The following is a 23653-nucleotide window of genomic DNA, read 5'->3' as shown; positions in this document are numbered from 1 at the left end:
ACAAAGTGATATGATTAGTTAGTTTCATATCAACAACATAATAAACAAATTCTTAATTAGTTTTTAGTGATACCGTAGTCGATACAAATTTTACTTTTTTTTTTTTTTTGAAATTAATTAACTGTTACACACACACACACACACATACTTAATTACACTCTTTCACCAAGTTCAAATACATTACTTAACTCAAAGTTCCATTACAAAAGGGTCTAAATTTTACTAAATATAATTCTTAGTAATATATATAATATCTAAAAACAAAAGTGTATCATTTATTGTTGCTATGCTCATTTTGAGCCACATCAATGTAACATTTTGGTCCATTTTGGTCTACTTTAATGCAATTTAGTCCATTCCTTTTACTTTGGTCCATATAATCCATTTTGGTCTACTTTGTCCAATTCAGTCCACTCCTTCCACTTCGATCCATACAGTCCAATTTAGTCCACTTTTGTCAACTTAGGCCCATTCCTTCCACTTCGGTCTATTTCAATACATTTAGTACCTTCTATCCACTTCAATCAATTTGGTTAGCTTTGATCTATTTGGTCCACTTTGGTTCATTTGGTCCACTTTGGTTCATTTGGTCCACTTTGGTCTACGTCGGTCCATTTTGGACTAATTGAACTCTAAATTAATTCATTTTGTAGGTTGTCTTTTTTAGTTTTGAGCTCAAAAAAATTTTCTTAATTTTTTGGTTAAAAATTATGAAATTTTATTCATTTGGGTCAAACTCTTTAAAAAATACAAACAAAATAGACATTATAAATTAGAGATATGCGTCTTTAAAAAGTAATAAAAATGATAAATATTTAAAATATTTCCTTAAAATTCAAGTTTCAATAATATAGACATTATAATTATATTTGAAATGATAAAAAAAAATACTACAATTCTAACTTATATAATAATTTAAAATTAATATAACATGTTACATGTGTTCCGTGAAATGGAGGTGTACATTTTTATTATTATTTAATATTCTTGGATATGTTTAAATTATTCAATCGACTATGGTATATTTAAAAAAAAAAAAAAACCCTTTTAATAACATCTCTCTCTCTCTCTCTCTCTCTCTCTCTCTCTCTCTCATATATATTGCTATGTATTATTGTAGAATACAAAATACATTATATGTTACATTATATAAAAATTATAAAAATAAAAAATACTTTTAAATAATACATGCACTATTTAACCTACGAAGTTTATATTATACTCTTATAAAATAATTATATTACATTTTTTTATGCATTGCGTGAGTTTGGGACTATTTAGGAAATTATTGGAAAAAGACTTAAACCATTGATCACATGGGGCCTAGATTGGAAACCAGCAGACTAACCATAGCTGCATATTGTCAATTATTACAAATTTGGCAAAGGATAGAATCGATAGATGCATTTCTCCATTATCAAAAGCGGTAATCAAAGTAATTTAAAGGGGTAGAAAAAATCATGCATCAGTGACGGATATTGGAAAATAATTGAAACATGGGTGCCATGTTTTCATCGTACTGTTGGCATCATCAAGTATTTTTTTTTTTTTTTTTTTTGAGGAACTGGCATCATCAAGTCGTGCAAACGAATGCAGAGTGATAATCATTCCCCCCCACCAACTATTGGCATTAAGCGTTGCAAACTAATGCCTCTCAACATTAGGTTCTACATTACTAAGCCAAGAGTCTAGGCTCAATGCTCAAAAAAGAAAATGGTCTTGGCTCAGAACATTATTCCAATTGCAAAAATTTCTTTCACAATTACCTTCAAATTTTCGTCATTATATATGCTTCTTCGTTCAGTTTGTAAAGTGAACATTGTAGCCATGCATGCAAGGAACATCAACTTAACTTACTGAGAACAAGGATTTCTTTAAATTCAGATGGTTGAGAGAGAGAGAGAGAGAGAGAGCAAAATAACTGCTGATTATCAATCATTCATTCATAGTTATCTATATTGGCAAAAGGTGCTTTATCATTTACATGATAATGAATGAAAAAATTGGTTAACACTTAGCACATCTTACAAGACAGAGAAGAGGGGGGAAAATAGTAGAAGAAAGAATTATGAAACACAAAACAAAAAAAAAAAAAAAAAAAAAACAAAAAAAAAAAAACTATGCAGTTAGCCATTAGTGAGACATTTTAACAATAACCGATAGAGGAATGTTGACAATATGACCTTGATTTCCAAAAAGACCAATTCTCCCAAAGCTGGCAACAGAACTGTTCGTAGTTGCATTAAGGTACACACTTAAGACCTGTCTTTCCCCATATACAATAGAAAAGTGCAGTGGAACCACCTTCATAGACACCCCGTACGGAGCACTCCAACCAATGGTGTAAGTTTCATTTCCAGCAACATTGATCACTGATCTTTGTATTGTTTTAGACTGGTTAAGTTTTGCTATCATGATGGAAGGCAAGTTCAGGTCAGCACCACCCATGGTATAATTATAAACCCAACAGTTTTGGCCAGTGTAATTCAAAACCACAGGAGCTGATCCATTAATGCCACAAAGAAACATCATGTAGTCATCATAACCTGTGACAAGAAAATGCTCTAGTTAGACTTCAAATAAGATTTGGCAATTTTCATGGAAGCACTTGGCACAAGTCAAATAATTTCAATTGAGATTCAGAATGCCAACAAATAGAAGAGAGTCACAATGTTTTATGTCTTTTTTTGGATTATTATCCATTCTTTACAAATCATCATCTAGTTTTACCTCTTGCTTTTCAACAGCTAGCAATGGATTCAAACCATATTATGTTTAGCAATTCATAATAAAGTACCAGGTGCATTTGCACAACTTAACTCATTGAGAGGAAGACTATTGACTTGGAAAACGGACAAAGCAAGGAAGATGACATTACTGCCTCACTATTTCACAAGCGCAAAAGCTTAGTAAATAAATTATTGAGAAGTTGGGATAAGGGGCAGGGTACAAATAAATGAAAGCCTACAAGAGCACTTTTAACCTGAGGTAAAAATATAAAAGAAATTGATTAAAAAGTGATGACTGGAAGAAAGTTTCTAACTTTAGAAAAAGCCCCCTGCCTACCCATCTCTTTCTTCACTATTTCTACCCATATTAATATAGGCCTCCCTCTGACTCCCACTCTATCAACTTGAATTAAATCACTCTCTCATTCGTGCAACTCTTGCTAGTCTTTATCTAAATAGGAGCCACCTATTCCTTTGAACGAACAATTTCATTCCTTATCCTATCTTTCCTATATTTACATTCCTCCAGCTTAACCTTCTTGTTTCAGCTACCCTTATTATATGAATATAGAGCTTCTTAATAACCAAACATTCAGTATCCTAGACCATATTTGAATCCAAGGAACAAAGTACATGACAAGATCAAGATCACAACCAAATTTCCATAATTTAGATAGCCTGAAACTTCTTGACTAATAAAGCATATAGGCTTGATGTAATTAGACTTACTGGAATCAAAAATCAAACCCGGATTGAGTGCTGCAGTTGCATTCACAAAACCACTGCCCATGTCAAAGGGAGTTGCTGGAGACTGGTTTAGATCTGGGTTGGCATAGGCGCGCTGAGCCATTATTGGTCCACCATTCTTGTCATGTGGGATAGCAGTGGTGGAAAGGGCAGATGCAATGGCAGAAGGACTGAAACTGGGGAACTTTTGCTTAATAAGTGCGGCAAGTCCAGCAACATGAGGGGCAGCCATGCTTGTCCCAGACATCATTGCAAAGTTCTCACCTAAATTGTGGGGAAAAATTATAAATTATAAATTAATAGAGAATGTAAGTTTTAAAAGAATTGGTAAACTTGGAAACTTATGGATTAAAAATTATAAAGTTGATCTAATCCTTATTTTTCTTTTTTTGGTGATATATTTTCCCTTTTTTGGTTTTAGATATGCAGGCAATCATAATGGCAGCATTTATTGTCTGTGTATTCATACCTTGAAATTCAACTGAATCAGTGCCAGCAGAACTCCAAGCAGCCCATATTGAATTTCCAGGAGCTACCAAGTTGGGTTTCATTATGTCAGCATCATCAAGAAAACCGTCTTCTGGATCTGGTCCTCTAGCAGAGTAATACATAACCTTTGGAGCAGCATTGCTGTAATTTGCTTTTTGTCCACCACAGATGCTTGCAACTGCCCCAAATTTAATAATTTTCTTTGTGAGCTCATCTCTCTCCAAAGAAGAATTGTAGTATTGGAGTAAAACCTGTTATATAGATCATGAATGTAAGAGAGAGAGAGAGAGAGAGAGAGAGAGAGAGAGAGAAGAGGTTAATCAAGAGCACATGGCTAAACAAAATGTGCACACTCATTATCAAACACACACAGACCCCAAACCTTGGAAATATCTGAGGACGGAATTATGATCCCAGGCATTTGCAATGGAACTGGATTAAGCTGAAAACCAATTACAAAGGGGTCCATGTAGAACACAACACCAGTTGCACTGAGGTTTTTGGCTGTTTGTAAGGCCTGTTTGATAGTTGAGAGCCCAAGCACAAATCGTATTGAGTAGCTACAGATCAAGAGGTTCCCTTGGACGAGATCCTGATTGAAGCTACTGGAGTCTTGGCATTCACCCACATACATATCCTTGACCGTTGTCGTCTCATTGTTCAAAGCATGCGTTGCAAGAATCAGTGTGTACATTGAGCCATTTGTTCCCGCTGAACAAACAAGAAAAAAAATCAGTTTATCTTCAAATCAATTGGTTACATTCACAATATGCATCCAAGTTGTAAAGCATGCATCTAGAGGTAGGCCATAGAATCCTACGCAAGGAGCTGTGCAATATTGACATGATTTGAAGGTGAAAGTAACTGTGCAAATACATAAATAACGAGAACAGGTAGGATTCATAACAACTAGTCCAGACTACATCTTAATCATAATATTCAGGTTACGGACCACAATTACTGTATAGGTACTACCTAATTATTGTGCTCAAATATGAAGAGGGAGTTCAGGTTTCTCATTTACATCTAAACTGCTTCTTCTTGGAGTAACTTTTTTGAGGAAAGAATGCTGAAGTTACTCCATCTTGTAAGAGATTAGGCAGCAGCTTCATAGGTATCTAAATAAAAAAATGAGCTGAAAATTGAACTGCCTATGATCTAAATAAATGAAATTAGAAACTATCCCTTCCTTCCTTTAGAATAAACTATCCCAGAGAAGCTCCAATTTTTGCACAATGAGCTACAAACCAGGTTCCAGCCCTCACCTTCAATTCCCAATGTCTGTTCACATGGATATGATAAACTAACACTTGTCCCAAAAGCTTAAGCTTTAGGATGAGGTCAATTTAATCATTCAACCATTATTCTAATAGCATATAAGTTTCGGCTAAGACTGGAACCATATAAGAATGTTATCTTTGACATCCCTATGCCATGGACAAAGCCCCCATCTTCATAAGCACTTGCCAAAACTCATAAACCATAGAAAGCTATGTGAGAACGTTTAAGGTGAGAACTGCAATCCTGGTTGCAACTCATACTTGTCCTTTTCTTTGAGTTCCAGTAGAAGACAGAAGCCATCTATAATGAAAAGTGCTGCTTTTTCCAGTTTTTTCCTTTTTTGATAATTGCAACTCTAAACAGCTTTAACTTCTATTCTTTTATAATTTTGCATATATCAGCAATTGATGAGACATGCCACATCCTCATCAGATCCAAATGTTGATTGGCTACCATATAATGGACCTTGAATTGTTCAAAATAATGACTGGTTTATATTCACTTTGAAATCTTATTCCCCTGCGAAAATAGTAGTTGCTTATAGCACGGATCAAGAATCTATGTATTTGTTACATGGTGCACTATAAATAAACTGAAGGGGGATGAACCAGTTAATTGGGGAAAAAAAAAGACCTTACGTGCAAGCCCAACTCCATTAATGGTTAAATTATTGCCAAGGACTATAGAGTTACTATAGACTCTGTCGTGAGATACAGCACCAACAGTATTGATCCACGGACTGAAGGAAGACATGCTCTTAGGTGATGGTCCAGTATTGCCTGCTGCTTGCACAGCAAAAATTCCAGCCTTTACAGCAGATAGCAATGCCATGTCTATGGGATTAAAAAATGTTGCAATACCAGGAGGCCGCCGATTGGGGGTGATAGATAAGCTTAATATGTCAACCCCATCCTGAGCTGCCTGCATATTTATGTCATCAAGATCAAGACAGTGCATATTTGGATAGATACTTATGGCTGACTTTTACATAGATAAGTTAAAAACTCTTTTCTAAGCAACATAAATACAATGATTGACACCTACTGTCTGACAAGTACTCCACTGAAGATATTGTGAACCAAAAACACACGATAACACGAATGCAAGTGGTTACTGACAAAAGATATGCAACCAACAGTGGTTGTATTGATGAAATAGAGCTTGAAACCCGTAAGGGGAAACAAAAAAAGGCAATAGGTCTCACAACTACAGTAGGACAAACAGAACAAGAATTAAAGCTTATTGTTGAGGGTATCAAATGTTGCCATGCTAGGTTCTAAACTACCAAGCAGCTAAGTTAGTTGGGAGACAGAAGATCAATTGCAGAAAAAAGACCAATAAGATCTACCTGGTCTATGGCAGCGACTACATCTGCAGCAAAGCCTCCAAAGCTCCTGTACAATGCCTTGTAAACAGCAATGCTGGAATAATTGGCATCTAGTTAATACATAACCGCATAAATGTACATATAAACATTTATAAAAGAGGGAAATTGATGTATGCTGTTAGGCATTAATATAGAAATCCTAACGCTTGCTTTCTTTATTTGTTTATGAAGGAAAACAGTATTTTCTAGTTAGTTTTCTTTCCTTGTTTTAGTTCAATTATGTATAAGTTTTTAGCGTGAAACTTCACCAAATTACTTGTTTTGGGTAGGATGAAAAGTTGTTTTCAAGTGAATATTTTGAGGATGAGGTGGCCTGCACAAAATGAGAGGAGTAGCAGAGAACTTAAACATAAAGGAGAGATATACAAAAGCTAAGGAGCATGCCAGGGATGAATGAAAACGAAATCCAGCACTCTCTTGGTTTGGAAGGAAGGATATGAGAGGAACAGGCAATAGGAGAAAAAAGGGGAGAGCAATGGAACCTACATTTATTTTCCATGAATTTGGTAATCCATGAAAGGCAAATTTTGGTCTTAGGTAGGATAAAATGAAAAACAAAAAACCCCTATCTAATGATCCTTTCAGTACCATTTTTCTAAAGGAAGGAACACCTCCATTAGATGGAGAACTGGGGTGAAGCATTAACCCAAGGCTTGAACAAGGCCCTAAGGACCCTTTTCTAGAGGCAAACGTAGATCATGCAATGAGTAAAACATGCCTGAATAAACTAAGGAACCTATTACTATTGACCCATATATGAGTGCCAGGCACACAAATTTAGGCCAATTCTTGACACCCAGTCAAGACTGTCAAATTATCTAACAAACTCGAGGGCTAAAGCAAACTGTACTAGACCATTAGTACCTAAAGAAAGATGTTAGGTGCAAATCTATGGGTCCAATAATTTATCTGTACATCCATATACAGACGCATGATCCACCTGTGGCCAGTGAAGAAAGTGGAGTGTTTTCTCTATACAGAACATCTATGTACGTCTAAGATACATATCAACAACAATAACAAATCAATGCTCAGATCTGGACTTATTACTGTGAACGAGGAGCCATCCCGCTGGCATTTCCAAAGTGATGCCCAGCAACTACCACTGGAACTCCATGGTTTCCTGCTGCAACTGAAGCTGTGTGCCTGAAAATCAAGATTAGACTCGTCAGTGGCTTCTTTTTTGTTTGTTGAGATTTTAAAGGCCTTCTGGTGCATGCATAGAAGTGGAAATCCATATCATTGATTCATCACTTGTGGAAAGTGCTATGTACTGCTATTATAGAAGGAACATATATGTAATGCTACATAAATTTTTGATAAGTACGTACTGCTACATCTGCCAGGCTTGTCCATGTTACATTGCAGATTAAACCATTGGGAAGACTAATAATTGTTTTTTAATCATAATTGACCACTCATGGAAAGTGGAATCCTCATTTAAAAGACTCGGCCAAGCCAAAAATGAACTAATAAAATAACCAGGTATAGAATAAAGCTCTTTTCCACTACCTTTCTTTCTGACCTTAAAAGTATTGATTTGTATGGATGCAATAATCTTTTGCCTCTTTCTTTGTGTGTGTGTGTGTGCACGTGTGGGAAATTTAATACTCAAGATTGATTAAGATATATCCCACTTCCACCCTATCCCTTTTACCTCTTAAACCAATGTCTAAGTTGCAATCAGGCTGCAATAATGCAAAACCAGTTCATATGGCTGCAGTTGAACATATTTAAGATGAGTAAAACCTAATCTGGATTCCAATTTCAAGATTTCAGTACACTTGGCAGGCTGAAATTGCTTCCAGAAACCAGGTTAGCTCAGAGCCTTTAATAACTCATGGAAAAGAAGAATTTGGAAAAAGGAGTGCAAATTCACAAAAATACAAAAGACCACAGAAGTCAAAAACAGTAAAACTATGAGACAATCAACCAGGATATAAGACAAACACTCACGTGCCATGGCCATCACCATCAAATGGTGAAGCATAGTCCTGAGTTGAATTGAAAATCCCTCTGGTTATAGCAGATGCTGCAAAATGGCGGGCCCCAACAAGCTTCCTATTGCATGAACCAGATGGAAACTCCCGAGTAACCTCACAGATGCCAGAAAAATGAGCCGGAACTGGATATGGATGTTCAGATATATCATCAGCAAAGCTGGGGTGTGTTGGATCAATGCCAGTATCAACAAACCCTATCACGATTCCCTCTCCAGCATATTCAAAACCTCCCTCTTGAATCCATGCCCCATTTGGTAGTCCCAAGAACTCTGGGGTATGGGTGGTTGCAGTTTTAACAGAGAAATCCAAAATCACATTTGCCACTTCTCTCCTCTTTGAAAGCTTGTCTGCCTTCAATTTTTCCAAATATTAATAGAGATAACAGTCACAAAGTGTAAAAATTTCTACAAACATGTAACGCCCCAAGAATTCACACACAAACACAAAACTCATAATTTTAAATACACAATCTTTTCCAAGAAAATATAAGCATCTACATTAATTATACAGTATCACCATCTTATAGCATTACAACATACAAGTATGATCATGGGCAGAGCTAGGTGTGGCTGAATAGGGGCAGTAATAGTATCCCCACTGAAATTTTGAAACTTTTAGGTTTGGCTCATAATTTATAAATTTTTTAGAATATCTATTGTTTCATTCACTTATATTTTTTCAAGATAAAAATAGGCTCACTTTGTAGTACTGAAAAGTTATGAGATTTTATTATCAAACAAAATGATAAGATTTCAATCAATCTTCTTTGTCCCACTTTTATATCCGTTTATGTGCTTCTTATAGGCTATGTTCTATGTATGTATTGAGTTACCCAATTGTATGACCAAATATGTCTGCAGCATCAATTGATTTCCTAATACACATTGAATATTGTAGTAATTAGGTTTTCCTATAATAAACGTGAATAATTTGAAGATAATTTAAATTGTTCAATTTAGGACTTCTAATTTCATGTTTTCCTATGATGAATTTCTTAGTTAGACATCACATTGGTCTAAATGTTGCTAATTATAGTCAACTCCTTATTAGTTAGTATAAAATTCATATTAGGTTCTCTTTTTGAAAACAGATATATGTGAATATAAAACAATTATAAGGTGTATTGAATTATTAATTTTGAATCAATTATGGATAAATATTAAGGCAATCATGCAATGTTTTTGGAATCCAAAAACACAATCAAGGGCAACGGTAATAGGTTAATGATTTGTTCCAGATACTAACATACACACATACACTTTTTGGAAAACAATATCAACCGAAAATATGGTACTTGTTTATAGAGTTTGTAATTTGCATCCACTTAGGGAAAATCCTGCCACTTAGTACTTCAGAGTATGATGATAGAATAACATTATAACAATGATGGAGAAATTTGACTTATGCAATACCTGGTGTGGGGTAACAAGGACAGCAAATCCATTGATCAAGTAGTGGTAGCTGTACAACTTCAGATATTTCTCCCCCCTTAACACCCGCTTCAATAATGAATCATGAACTCGAGCAATATGAGAACCATACCTCCGATCCGTTCTTGAAGTATTTCTAAATCTAGAAAGGATACAATTAAAAGCATCATTGTCATGTTAAAGCTCCTACTTTTACAGACTGATTGAAAAGGACAAGCAAAGACTAGGAATTTAGTATAGATACAGAAAAGAAAAGCATAAATTCCAGCCCAAAAAAAAAAAAATGATCCATGCTATCTGAATTATGGCATTGGGCAAACAATTATACAAGATAACATCTTTTAGCAAGGTAAAGCCATCACTATTTTACACTTACTATATGTGAAGAAATTATTAACTTAACAAATTATGAATTTATGATAAATACAAGATCCACACTTTCATAAAAGACAGTTTCCAAATAACCCCACGAAGAAGACACCATCAGACAGCCCCAAACTTCCACGTCTTAACCAGTCAAAAGCTACCAAATGAATACACTAATAATTCAAATCTTTTCTATGGTCTAAAAAGATAGAAATACAAGACCCAATTCATAAAATGCCCAATTTCAAACGGTCAAATTTTGAGCAACCATTCCAAGAGGAAAATAACACAATAATGAATCGTATACATGAAGAATGTAGTACCTTTTACCACAACTCTGGACCATAACTTTAACACAATCAATTAACACCCACTAAAAGGTGTACAATCTAGCATCTTTCTTTTCAATAACATATCAAAATTACCAATTAACTCGAGCTGCTGAACACTACTGATAATTACACCACAACTGTAAACTGTACACATATAAAAAGAAAAAAAAACAATAATAAAGAAATAAAGTACCTTGGTTTGTGAATATTCAATCTTTCCGAAGGAGAACCATGTGTGAAGTCGCTTCTTAACTCACCATAGTAATGAGCAGCAGGAGCTTGTCTCAGAGTAACAATATACACATTTGCATCAGTGCTTTCAACATGGCACAGACTTTTCATAAACATCCCCAAGCAAAGCACCACCAATAGACGCACCCAGTAAATGCTGATCTCCATTATCTCTGAACAAAACAGTACCAAAAGTTTGGAAATTTTGCTGACCCCAGAAACACTTTGAGCACAAATCCTCAGCAACCCATTTTGGTATTCACCATTCTCAAATCAAAGAGAGAGAACCTTTTTTCCAGAGTGTGAAGAAAAGAGTGCTGCTGCTGCAAAAGCTTTCGCACTAAGCTTCCACTGATAAGAAAGAGAGAGAGAGAGAGACAGAGAGAGAACCCTTCTGAGTTCTGATCACTTTTTGATAAAGCAAGTAAAGAGAGAGCATAAGAAGTGGTATAATATATAGTTGGGACATATGAGAGAGAGCATAGAGAATCTACAAACTTTCTTGGGTGCTGTTAATTTGAACGTTTTGTTTAATACAATACAAAAATGATAAAAAAGAATGCGACGAGAAAAATGAACGTTTTCTTTTGTTTTTATTCTAAATTTTTCGACTGTTGGAGGATTTAGCTGTCCTTCCGTGCAAACTAAAAAAATACTATTGTTGTTCTTTTCCTATAATTATTTTTGGACGTTTTGACCTTTGATATGTAATTATGTATGATTTTTGAAATTCAGAAAATGATATTGTTCATTTTTTTTTCTTTGTGAAGTATTTAACTCCATATAATTTAATCATAAGCAAGTTTAAGGGGAGAATTTGATATCACATCTATATCAAAAAGTAAACTGTTAGTTAGACTACTATTTTATTATAAAACAAGAGTTAGTTACAGTACTTAAGTGCAATTTCTTAGATTCCTCTCTTAAGATTTTGCTATGTAAATTTTTTTTTTTTTTGGAATGGAAGTGTATTTTTTAGTTAACCACATGGTTGAATTTTAAGAGGGAAACCTAAGGAATAACACCTAAGATACTGTACCTAAGTTTTGTCTTTTATTATATATAAATCTTGTATTTTTATTTTTTTGTAATATATAATGTAGGGTGTAAATGATTTATGGGCCAAGCCGAGGAGGATTATGGCCCAAGTTCAACGAAATAGACTTTGGGTACCGCCGAGGGTAGTTCAGTCCTCGGCAGACCCAAAGTTCCCCCTCGTAAAGAAGGGTAAAAATGGTATAAAACTGAAACTCGGAAAAAAGATCTAAAATATCCAGGGAAAGCTGCCCTTACTGCCATTCAATACTCTGAACCTGACAAAGCTGCATTCTTTGGCTTTTACAACCACCCCCGACGACTTTGAATATGGGCTGATGGGACAAGTATCAATCTAGGAAAGGTTGATCCAATACATGGACGAAGGACAATGAACGCAGGCAAATATAAAAGGAAAAATAAGTAACCTAAAAAGGGGGTTGGGAAAAATGGCCAGAAACCTGAGCCTCCCAGCCCACCTCCAGGAGAAAGACTCCAGGGGTGTAGGAAAACTTAAACTGGTACGAACCCCCTAAAAAACCCACCGCCTATCGATCAAGGCCTAGCCTTTCAAACCCACGCTCTACAAATGATATTGTTAGGGCCGTTTTACATGCGAACCCGACACTGTTACGGTCCGCCACGAAACGCGTCCCTACAATTGGCGCCGTCTGTGGGGAGGGCTTGTGTGTTGGTATAGGAAGTGGGTCGATAGAGTTTCTCCGATATGTCTAGCCGTTGGTTACAGAGTTCTAAGTATAAAGTTCTGTTAGGAACTACGTTTCTTGATTAGGGGCTTGGTTGAGGAGCCAACTCCCTTAAAGCCAAGGTCCCCTGTAAAGAGTAAACTAGGTACCTTGCAACGTTAACCGTATGGATAAACTCTAGGGGCTTGGCTGAGGAGCTAACTCCCCTAAAGCCAAGATCCCGCACAAGGAGAAAACTAGGTTTTGGACAGAACCAAGGCATTGCATGGTCCTCGGACCTCAAGCCTCAGGGGAAACCAACTACCTGGATGTGAAAAACTAGGTTTTGGACAGAACCAAGGCATTGCATGGTCCTCGGACCCAAGCCTCAGGGGAAACCAACTACCCGGATGTAAAAAACTAGGTTTTGGACAGAACCAAGGCATTGCATGGTCCTCGGACCCAAGCCTCAGGGGAAACCAACTACCTGGATGTGGAAAACTAGGTTTTGGACAGAACCAAGGCATTGCATGGTCCTCGGACCCAAGCCTCAGGGGAAACCAACTACCTGGATGTAATGAAAACTAGGTTTTGGACAGAACCAAGGCATTGCATGGTCCTCGGACCCAAGCCTCAGAGGAAACCAACTACCTGGATGTGGAAAACTAGGTTTTGGACAGAACCAAGGCATTGCATGGTCCTCGGACCCAAGCCTCAGGGGAAACCAACTACCCCGGACAGAACCAAAGCCTCAGGGGAAACCAACTACCTGGATGTGGAAAACTAGGTTTTGGACAGAACCAAGGCATTGCATGGTCCTCGGACCCAAGTCTCAGGGGAAACCAACTACCTGGATGTAATGAAAACTAGGTTTTGGACAGAACCAAGGCATTGCATGGTCCTCGGACCCAAGCCTCAGGGGAAACCAACTACCTGGATGTGAAAACTAGGTTTTGGACAGAACCAAGGCATTGCATGGTCCTCGGACCCAAGCCTCAGGGGAAACCAACTACCCGGATGTTGAAAACTAGGTTTTGGACAGAACCAAGGCATTGCATGGTCCTCGGACCCAAGCCTCAGGGGAAACCAACTACCTGGATGTAAAACTAGGTTTTGGACAGAACCAAGGCATTGCATGGTCCTCGGACCCAAGCCTCAGGGGAAACCAACTACCTGGATGTGGAAAACTAGGTTTTGGACAAGAACCAAGGCATTGCATGGTCCTCGGACCCAAGCCTCAGGGGAAACCAACTACCTGGATGTGGAAAACTAGGTTTTGGACAGAACCAAGGCATTGCATGGTCCTCGGACCCAAGCCTCAGGGGAAACCAACTACCTGGATGTGGAAAACTAGGTTTTGGACAGAACCAAGGCATTGCATGGTCCTCGGACCCAAGCCTCAGGGGAACCAACTACCTGGAGTGGAAAACTAGGTTTTGGACAGAACCAAGGCATTGCATGGTCCTCGGACCCAAGCCTCAGGGGAAACCAACTACCTGGATGTAATGAAAACTAGGTTTTGGACAGAACCAAGGCATTGCATGGTCCTCGGACCCAAGCCTCAGGGGAAACCAACTACCTGGATGTGGAAAACTAGGTTTTGGACAGAACCAAGGCATTGCATGGTCCTCGGACCCAAGCCTCAGGGGAAACCAACTACCTGGATGTAATGAAAACTAGGTTTTGGACAGAACCAAGGCATTGCATGGTCCTCGGACCCAAGCCTCAGGAGAAACCAACTACCTGGATGTGGAAAACTAGGTTTTGGACAGAACCAGGGCATTGCATAGTCCTCGGACTTAAGCCTATGGGGAAACCAACTACTTGGATGAGGAACCAACCATTTAAAAAAAAAAAAAAAAACTACGGCCCGTAAACCTCGAAATCCCTCCGAAGGGAATTCCGCGTTAGCAGACGGGTTAATACCTTGATTGCGCGGATTCCTCGGTCTACCCTCGGATCCCCAATATCAAAGGGGTTGATGCGATACGGCGCAACATATTACCCCAAAAGCACAACCAAGGTCCCTCGCTACTTAGCTACCCTTTCAGACGAATTATTTAGAGATTATCGTTCTCGAACATCGGTCTAGCATGCATCGCGTAATACTCAGCGCTTATCCCGGTTAGTTCCAGGAATTTAATTTATTGAAAGTTGTCATTGTTATACTTGATAATATTTGTGAGTTTAAATTAGAAGGAACCTGTGTTAAAGCATTTTTTCTGCCTGGAATATCCTTAAGGGCAAGCTTGCATTTAATATTCATGCATAAAGTAGTGGTTACGGAGAAGGAAGATATGTATGGAGAAACAGACACATATTTTATTAAGACAAAAGAACAGTACAGTGTACAATGAAAAGCTGAAATAAGCTTACATTAAAGCTGACTACATAAGTAAAGGAAAATACAAGCGAGTGGAGATAAGGCCGTGGGGACAGCTCAGAGGAGAGGTTGGCTACTGCGCCAAGTTATTGTTTAAGGAAACTATTCCTCGACACTTCTGCATGCCCATAACTCAGGCAGCAAAAGAACCTGACCTCAGGCTAACACCGTCTACAGAAAAGGCGCAGGGAGCCGGAAGTTGGGAAGCCCCCGCAAGAATTTGCCGGTTGCAAGGTAGACAGTGCTGATGGTGGAAATTCCTTCTTCGGACATACAAAAAATCTGGCATGACCAGAACCTGCTTCAGATTTTGACTGAAAGAAAGGTGAGGTTGATTTTGAGTCTTCGCCATCCTTGTCCCGATCGAGCCATGGTAAGCTTTATCGGAACGTGGCGTTTTTGGGATGGGTGGGGCTTTTGCATCCCTTGTTGTTATGGTAAAGTATTTTACGATTAAGCATATAAACCAGCGAGTAAACCGAATCCTAAGGGAGGCTAAGTATTCCAGAGTCGCAGGGGGATGAAAAGGGATTTTTGGTAAAAACAATAACCTCCTCCTGTCCTACTTATACAGAGGGCGGAGCGGGAGGCATTTAATAGGTTCAGATCTCCAAAGGAATCAGCAAACCCAAACACGCCGGTTCCACTTCTCCACCCCATCAGAATAAACCGTCGAATTAAAGTAGTCTCGTAAATAGTGATTATTCAAAGCTCGTTTTGGATACCCCAAGCGATAAGAACGCCTCAAGCGCGAAATTAAAAACTATCTCGTAGACCGGTGAATCTCTTGGGCATATGAGGAACCGCCAGCGTGTTTAATAGGCCGAATGGATTGGGCCACAGGAAGAAGTTTGGCGTCACCAAAACCCCCCTGTCCAGCCCAGAGGTTGGACAGCCGGGTTTTGAGGGGCTAATGTAGGGTGTAAATGATTTATGGGCCAAGCCGAGGAGGATTATGGCCCAAGTTCAACGAAATAGACTTTGGGTACCGCCGAGGGTAGTTCAGTCCTCGGCAGACCCAAAGTTCCCCCTCGTAAAGAAGGGTAAAAATGGTATAAAACTGAAACTCGGAAAAAAGATCTAAAATATCCAGGGAAAGCTGCCCTTACTGCCATTCAATGCTCTGAACCTGACAAAGCCGCATTCTTTGGCTTTTACAACCACCCCCGACGACTTTGAATATGGGCTGATGGGACAAGTATCAATCTAGGAAAGGTTGATCCAATACGTGGACGAAGGACAATGAACGCAGGCAAATATAAAAGGAAAAATAAGTAACCTAAAAAGGGGGTTGGGAAAAATGGCCAGAAACCTGAGCCTCCCAGCCCACCTCCAGGAGAAAGACTCCAGGGGTGTAGGAAAACTTAAACTGGTACGAACCCCCTGAAAAACCCACCGCCTATCGATCAAGGTCTAGCCTTTCAAACCCACGCTCTACAAATGATATTGTTAGGGCCGTTTTACGTGCGAACCCGACACTGTTACGGTCCGCCACGAAACGCGTCCCTACATATAAATTTTCAAAGCAAAACTTTTGTACCTATTTTCATACAACCATTAAATAAAACTGTTAAGAGTACTTCTCCATCTTATCTTAGAATGTATATATTCTCCTAGTTATTAATTATTACTAAATAATGTGTAAATTTTACAAATTCATTACATCTGCTCAGGTTGTGAGAGAAAGAATGCATCATTCCATTTATGAGATAAAATGAGAAGATGTGTTATATTCACAATATTTTCACAACAAATCATAGGTGGTAAGTTGTTATTGGTTATAATTTGAATTTACAACTTAAATTAATTTTTTGTCCACCCATAACAACTAATAACAAACTACCACTTATGATTTGTTGTAAAAATATTGTGAAAATATTGTGGACAATTGGACATAGCATTTCTCTAAAAAGAGTTTATTTTTATTGACTTAATTTATTTGAAAAAAAAAAAAGGATAGAAATATAGCTATACTCCAAATGAAAGTAAACCTTTAAAAATAAATAAATAAAAATCTTACAAAAGTAGTTCACAACTAAAGTGTAAAGAATTCCTAAATGGAGAGCTAAAGGGGATGTTGGACTCTGTATGAAAAAAAAAATGATTAGGTTGGGCTTTTGCGATTTCGGCTCATTTTGTGGTGCTTGTCTTTTATTCCCAACGTTACAATTTTTTAAAGTCACCCGTGATAAAAGAGAGACAGAGAGAGAAAGTACTTGGTGACTTATGGAACGGTGGTACAATAAAAGTCAAGAGAGACGCACTCTATGGCTTTGCCGAGAGCACATGTGAAAGTGAAAGTGTCCCCCAAAAAAAACAAAGAAAAATCAATGGGTTGGGTATTGGATTCTGGTTCTATGCTTTATATGCCGATGAATCTTTTTCATTCTCATAATTAATTCCCTCGTCTATGATGAATGAATTTTTATACGCCCTTTTTTACATGGTCCACACTCCACCTTCCCATATTATCTTTGTCAAACTTGTAGGACCAATGGCATCATCATCATCCACTGTTGGGTCCATTTTTATATAAATAGTCGTTAAGTTTAACTTTATGCTCTTACTGTTTCCAAAAGAACCTGATGCTACAATCATGAGTATCACATTCTCCTTGATCTCACTTGATTACCCATCACTATATATCTCACTCTCTTAACTGATTTTAAGGTTACATTTGGCATGGCTTAATTTTATCAGTTTATTTTACTATTTAGTTTATTTTTGCTATTATTTATGGATTTCATTGTAATTTTTGATACTATTTATGAATTTCATTATACTATTTTAACTAATTTTTACGTTTATTTATAGTACTTTCAGTAAAAAGTACCCTAATATGACCAAAACAAACTCTTACCGTTGGTTCTTGTTCCATTTGGTGGACATTTTATTGTACTCTCATGGTAAAAACTTAAGTGAAATCTTTATTGTAGTTAAGCAACAAAGAGTCTTTGGAATTGATGCAAGTAAAATTTACATGAGTGATCATCTGAAGTAAACTACCACCTAAACCAATTTGGATAAAGCATTCTTCAAAAGACAAGTACTCAATAAGGTTGGGATGGATAAGGGAGAAAAAAGTGGAGACTATAATGGAAATGGAATACTAATGGTTATTATAAAGGAAAGATGCCCTTTGTAAAGTTGAGCCTTTTCCAAGAATATAAATATTATTGTTTTAAACATTATTGTTTAAATTTTGAGTTTTTTTTTTTTTTTTTTGATGAGATAAATTTTGAGTATTTAGTACGAATATAAATATTTTTATTTTTTGCCTAACCCAAGCTGATCAAGTACTTTGTAAATTTTTTTTAGAAAAAATCCAAAAAAACTCCTTTTCATATTTGAAAAATAGGTTAAGCCAAAGATATCTACTATATCTTTTTTTTTTTTGTGTGGCTAAAATAATATTGTTCTCACGTGAAAAAAAGTTATAAAATTAATTTTAAAATATATTTTATTTATTTTTTGTGTGAGAATTTATTTTCAAAAATCATTTTTCTAAAAATATTTTTTCATTAGTTAATTGCATACTTAATGACAATTCTTTAATGGAACTGGACGAAAGACATATATTGAATATATTTGAAACTTAGAAGACTCAATTCAACGAAAGTAAAATTAGAAAACTAAAATGATGCAATTTGCATTTTAGTCTTTTTTATTTTTATTTTACCTACTAATAACCAATCATCACATTAGTACTTTGTAAAAAAAATTGTAAAATAGTTTATGACTTTAGCATTTTCCTTATTTTTTTTATTAGGTAACAAAAAAGGCTTTTCTCTTGCATCTTCTTCTAATCTCTACTCTGATAAGTAGGTTGTTTATTTCTTGCAAGTCCTACTCCTACCTAACCAAAGATTGATCATGTTATGATTCCTCCTCTTCAATCCCTCGCTTACAAATATAATAATTTGCATTAACATGGAAAAGAACCTTGTGTACTTCTGCAAGCTACACAATTTTCCGATGTTTACATAGGCCGAAGACTAACTCAAAGTTTTTACAATAAACCCTAGTTGGTAGAAGGATTTCACACAACTTAGCTCGGTTTGACTCGTTCAGTTTTTCAATTACCAGCTCAATCCAACAATCGATAACTAAGAGAAGATTCATTCATAGCCAAAGCTACAAAATAGAATGCCAAAGTGAGGAAAAAAAAGACATTGAACTAGAACATTACGAAAAAGAAGTCTAACAAGGTAAATTGTTGTTAACACCATCAGTGGTTGAGGATCAAAGAGGCCAGGGGCAATTTTTTTTTGAAAATTATGTATTTTCCCATATGATGTAAATATAATTACAAGTAGCTCCTTAGAAAAATACAACTTGACCCTTCAATTTTTTTTTAAATGTGGAATTAAATGGATAAGAATTTGTCGTGGGATGGGTAGTGGAAGAGAGAAAACACTTGGCATACCCAGGTGTAGTAAAGGCCAAACGGCCAATAGGGTAGTGGGCAGCTCTGAAAAGGTGTTCACAGCAGATAAAAATGGTTGGTAAGCAACAAGGGAAAAAGAGAGAAATCAAATAGGGTTAACCCAATATAAATAGGAACAGTAGCCACAAATGGAAGGGAGATAAGGACTTAGGAAAGAAATAGAGAGGATTGAAAAGGAAATAAGAGAGAAAAAAGAAAGAATGAAGTAAAGGCAATAAAAGAGTGAATATGGCAGAAAAAGCATGCATCAATAGACAATCTTTTCCCTTCCTCTTGTAACAGACCCATACTTTGTAATCCCAACAAAACAAGAAGTAGCTATCCAGGCCCATTCTCCAAATTGCACAACTTTAATGGCATAGTTTGTCAATAAGGTTGTCCAAGTTGGGGTTTGGATTCTTTTTAGTTCACTTCCAGCAGGAGACCCATCATTTACATTCTACTGCTTTAAATACGTTAACTGTTTTCTCTCTTACTAGCCTTTTTGCCATAATACATGTACCAATATAATCATATACATATGTACAGATATATGCGTATTTAAACATATGCATTTGTTGTTATTTGTTGTCTTTCTTTTGGGATGTTTGTCTTATGCATAAATTGGCCCTTTAGCAAGGTCATGCTAGAAATAGTGGGCCAGGTCCAACTCTCTAACCCATAGTAGAAAGGACCTCAACCTAAGAGCACAAGGAGCCCCTACACCATTCAAATTGGGATTTGATCTGGGAAGGTGAAATTTTGGTGCTTTTGATTGTTTCCTTGGCCTTGATGTGGATTTATTCAACTGAGTATGAATCAAAATTCGTTCTTTTAGCTTGTAGTTCCTAGGGTTTTAGGCTGTTTTTGAAGGAATGAGTGGTAGTATGACTTTTGAATGAATTTCATAGGTGATTCGGTTGGTAGCAACAACAGTGGTTCGCCATGACAGGCGATGTTGATGGCATCAATGGCCGGCACTGGCAAAGGTTGGTGGTGGGGAGGTATGGTTTTTTTTTTTAATGGATTTTACGTAGTTGAAATAAGAAAAGTTATAATGATAGGATTTAATTAAATAAGTGGACATCTATTATATATTTATTGGTAGAATAGGAAAAATGAGACAGAAGATTTGGACTCTTAAAGAGGTGCCTAATCTTATGTATGAGGCCCATAAGAGAGAGAGAGAGAGAGAGAGAGAGGCACCCAAAAAAATGCAACTAAAGAGAGAGACATACCTTGGCATTAATCAATTCAAGAAAGAATCAAATCTTATTTTTTATGGAGGCATATTGCTTCAAACTTCGATCAAAAGTTTCTCATTTTCTTTGAAGATGGATGCAAATTTAAGTTGGAGTCATCATCTAGAAAGGTAATGGGCATTGAAGAGGAGCCCAAATCAAACCCATCATTAACCGTTGAGCAAAACCCCAAATCTGGCCAGCCCAAGCCTAAGTTGGATTCACTAGTTGTGTCCATTGGAAGCTTCAAATAAGATGGAGAAGAATCATGCCTAGTGTCATTAAGGATTGCTAGAGGCCGAAGTTCTCCTGTAATTGATGATGAATCCAAATTATAACCATCACTATGAAATATTGAGTCAAATCCTAAATACTTTCCACCTCCTAAACTAGAGTCAAACCCATTATTTGGTGTTTCCGTTGGAAGCTCTAAATTAGATGGCAAAGAAAGTTGCTCAATGTTATCAAGAACCAAGGGAGGCCAACCATCTCCAGCATTTGAGTCATTATATCCAATGCTTGCAATTGGTGATGAATACAAACCATACACATCACTATGAGTCATTGAGTCTAATCCCAAATATGGTTGTGTCAAACCTGAGTTTGTTTTCATTGAAAGCCCCATAACTCCTACGTTGTTGAAATCCCTGTTATCCATATCTGAACCATAAGAAGTGGAGAACAATAATGGCAAAGGTGGGTTTTTGGTATCTCCAGGAACCAAGGAAGACTCACCATCAAGTGTAACACTAGGAAAGGGCAAGTAAGGCACAGCCATCTTGGCCCCTTCACATTCATTTAGGGGTCTTGGGACAATGTTGGAGTGAAATTGGTGTTGCATTCCTGGTTCACCAATCAGCATATTTTGTGTCTCCGAAATACTTGTAAAGCTAAACATCGCTGGGCACCTCTCTTCTTGTGAATCATCATCAACATTTTTGTACTAGTCATGGAAGATACCAGATTTCTGAGAAAAGTGTGTGCATTCTACATAGATCCCCCACCTTTTTATGATATTGGTAAGATTTATTGGATTGGGAGAAGAACTTATCGTCCAATTCTCAATTTTCCATATAACCTCAACATGATTTTGTTCAAATAGATTTGAGTAATTTAATTTCTTCAGCAACGCTTGATGAGATATAGAAATTAACCACAAATGATTAGAAATTTCTTTCATAAAAATTGAATCATAGAAATTTTTTTCGCAACCATTGATGGAAAGGTAAACCTCACAATAACATTCACCTATAGGTGCCTTTGGTCCAAAAGCAATGCAAACAGCAAATTTTGGAAACTTCCGACCAACCTGCTGGAATGATATGGAATTTCCAACACTTTGATAATTGAACCACTTTGGAATCTCAATTCCTGGTACTGTAATTTCACAATCATCGTGCTCATCTTCAGATCCATAATCCTCAGTTTCAGATGAGAAATCATCAAAGAGCGAGGAAGAGAGAACAATCTCATGCAATAATCCGCTTGATGGTCGTGGATCAATTAATATGTCACTTATTGCACGATCCCTTAGAATTTCTCCAAACTGCAAGCAATTAGCAAATTCAAAAAATTACACTTTGGCAAACCTATTAATTTATTTGAGAAGGTAACAAAATAGTTTCTCTAAAATTGAGAGAGAGACCTGAATTAATAATCTGCTTGATGATTGTGGATCCAACAATAGGGAGTTCTTTGCGTATACTCTTCTTATAGATTGTGGAAGTATTGGAATTTCTCGAAGTTGATTGCAATTGTATATTTGAAGTTCCTTTAATTTAGTAAATCTACTAATGCTTTTAGGAATGGTAACAACATTAGTTCTAGATAGATATAGATATTTCAAAAAAGGGAAGTAATCAGGCTTCAAAAAAAAGTCCAATTCAATTATATTTTCACAATCGATAAGATTCAGATGTTCCAACCTTAAACCCCATATGCAGAAAAGCTATCAAAAGAATTGCACACTGGTCTCAATTTGGTGGTAGAGATCCATAATTTCTTAAGCATTTGCAATTTATAGATGCTGTCTGGTAGATCCTTAAGGTTTTGACAATTATTTAGGTGTAATTCAGTTAGACTAGTGAGATACTCAATTGATGAAGGCAACTCTCTAATACCACTCCTTCACAAATCTAAATACTCTAAGCATTTCATTTCTGGATGAATATCAGGAAACTTCTCAAGGCTTAAGCAACCCTCAAGATCAAAAACATCAAGGGATGTCAACATGAGGTTACTTGGAAGAGTTTTAAGTTTTTCCCAATATATGAGGTACCATCTTTCAAGCTTATCAAGAAATCCAATAGACTCATGAATCTCAACTAAGTTTCTACAATAACGAAGGTCCAATTTCTCTAAGTTTGGTGCGCATAAGTTAGGTAATTTTGTGATAGATTCACAATATTGGAAATTGATACCCTACAAATTTTTGAACTGGGACCCCTGTAGAAAGGAAACAAAAATCTATATTTATCTCCAGCAAACTTTAAAATCGAATAAAATTTCCATAAAAATTTTTAAAATAAAATATAATAAAATTACAATTCATAAATACTAATAAGCATACCTGGTCAAATAGTGTCTCCAATCTAACTAAATTTTTACAACAAGAAAGGTCCAATTCCTCTAAGTTTGGAGCTAATAACTTAGGTAAATCTACAATCGATTCACACCAACCGAGGTTGATAAGTTTTAAATTTTCAAACCCGATCCCCTGTTTAAGGAAAAAAATATTCAAAATTTATCTTTAAAAAATACTAAAATAAAATTTATTAATTCATACATACTAACAATCATACCTGTTTCAATAGCTTCTCTAGTCTAATGTGACTATGGGGCATATCAAGTGCAACAAGTTGTTGAGGACAATATTTGGATGGCAAGG

At 36.6% G+C, this 23653-nt stretch overlaps 1 protein-coding gene across 1 annotated transcript; it reads right to left on the bottom strand.

The window, feature by feature from the left end:
• Positions 1–1958: 1958 nt before the first annotated feature.
• On the bottom strand, positions 1959–11478 carry LOC115991552 (subtilisin-like protease SBT2.2). The gene is made up of 10 exons (XM_031115331.1): positions 10958–11478; positions 10049–10208; positions 8590–8987; positions 7684–7779; positions 6595–6667; positions 5885–6167; positions 4348–4676; positions 3946–4216; positions 3459–3740; positions 1959–2546 (listed from the first exon to the last, which is right to left on the bottom strand). The coding sequence occupies exons 1-10, from the start codon at positions 11161–11163 to the stop codon at positions 2134–2136; spliced, it is 2511 nt and encodes an 836-aa protein (XP_030971191.1). The 5' UTR covers positions 11164–11478; the 3' UTR covers positions 1959–2133.
• Positions 11479–23653: the final 12175 nt, after the last annotated feature.

Source organism: Quercus lobata, chromosome 5 (genome assembly GCF_001633185.2).
Source record: "Quercus lobata isolate SW786 chromosome 5, ValleyOak3.0 Primary Assembly, whole genome shotgun sequence".
Taxonomy (NCBI): Eukaryota; Viridiplantae; Streptophyta; class Magnoliopsida; order Fagales; family Fagaceae; genus Quercus; species Quercus lobata.
Note: the sequence above shows the minus strand (reverse complement) of the source record. Positions and strands in the feature narration are given on the sequence as shown.

Excerpts from the sequence above, each read along its gene's own strand:
- LOC115991552 (XM_031115331.1), bottom strand. The coding sequence starts at position 11,163 with ATGGAGATCAGCATTTACTGGGTGCGTCTATTGGTGGTGCTTTGCTTG. Across the intron at positions 4,217-4,347 it reads CGTCCTCAGATATTTCCAAG|GTTTTACTCCAATACTACAA; the intron begins GTTTGGGGTCTG and ends TCTATATAACAG. Across the intron at positions 3,741-3,945 it reads TGATTCAGTTGAATTTCAAG|GTGAGAACTTTGCAATGATG; the intron begins GTATGAATACAC and ends CCCACAATTTAG.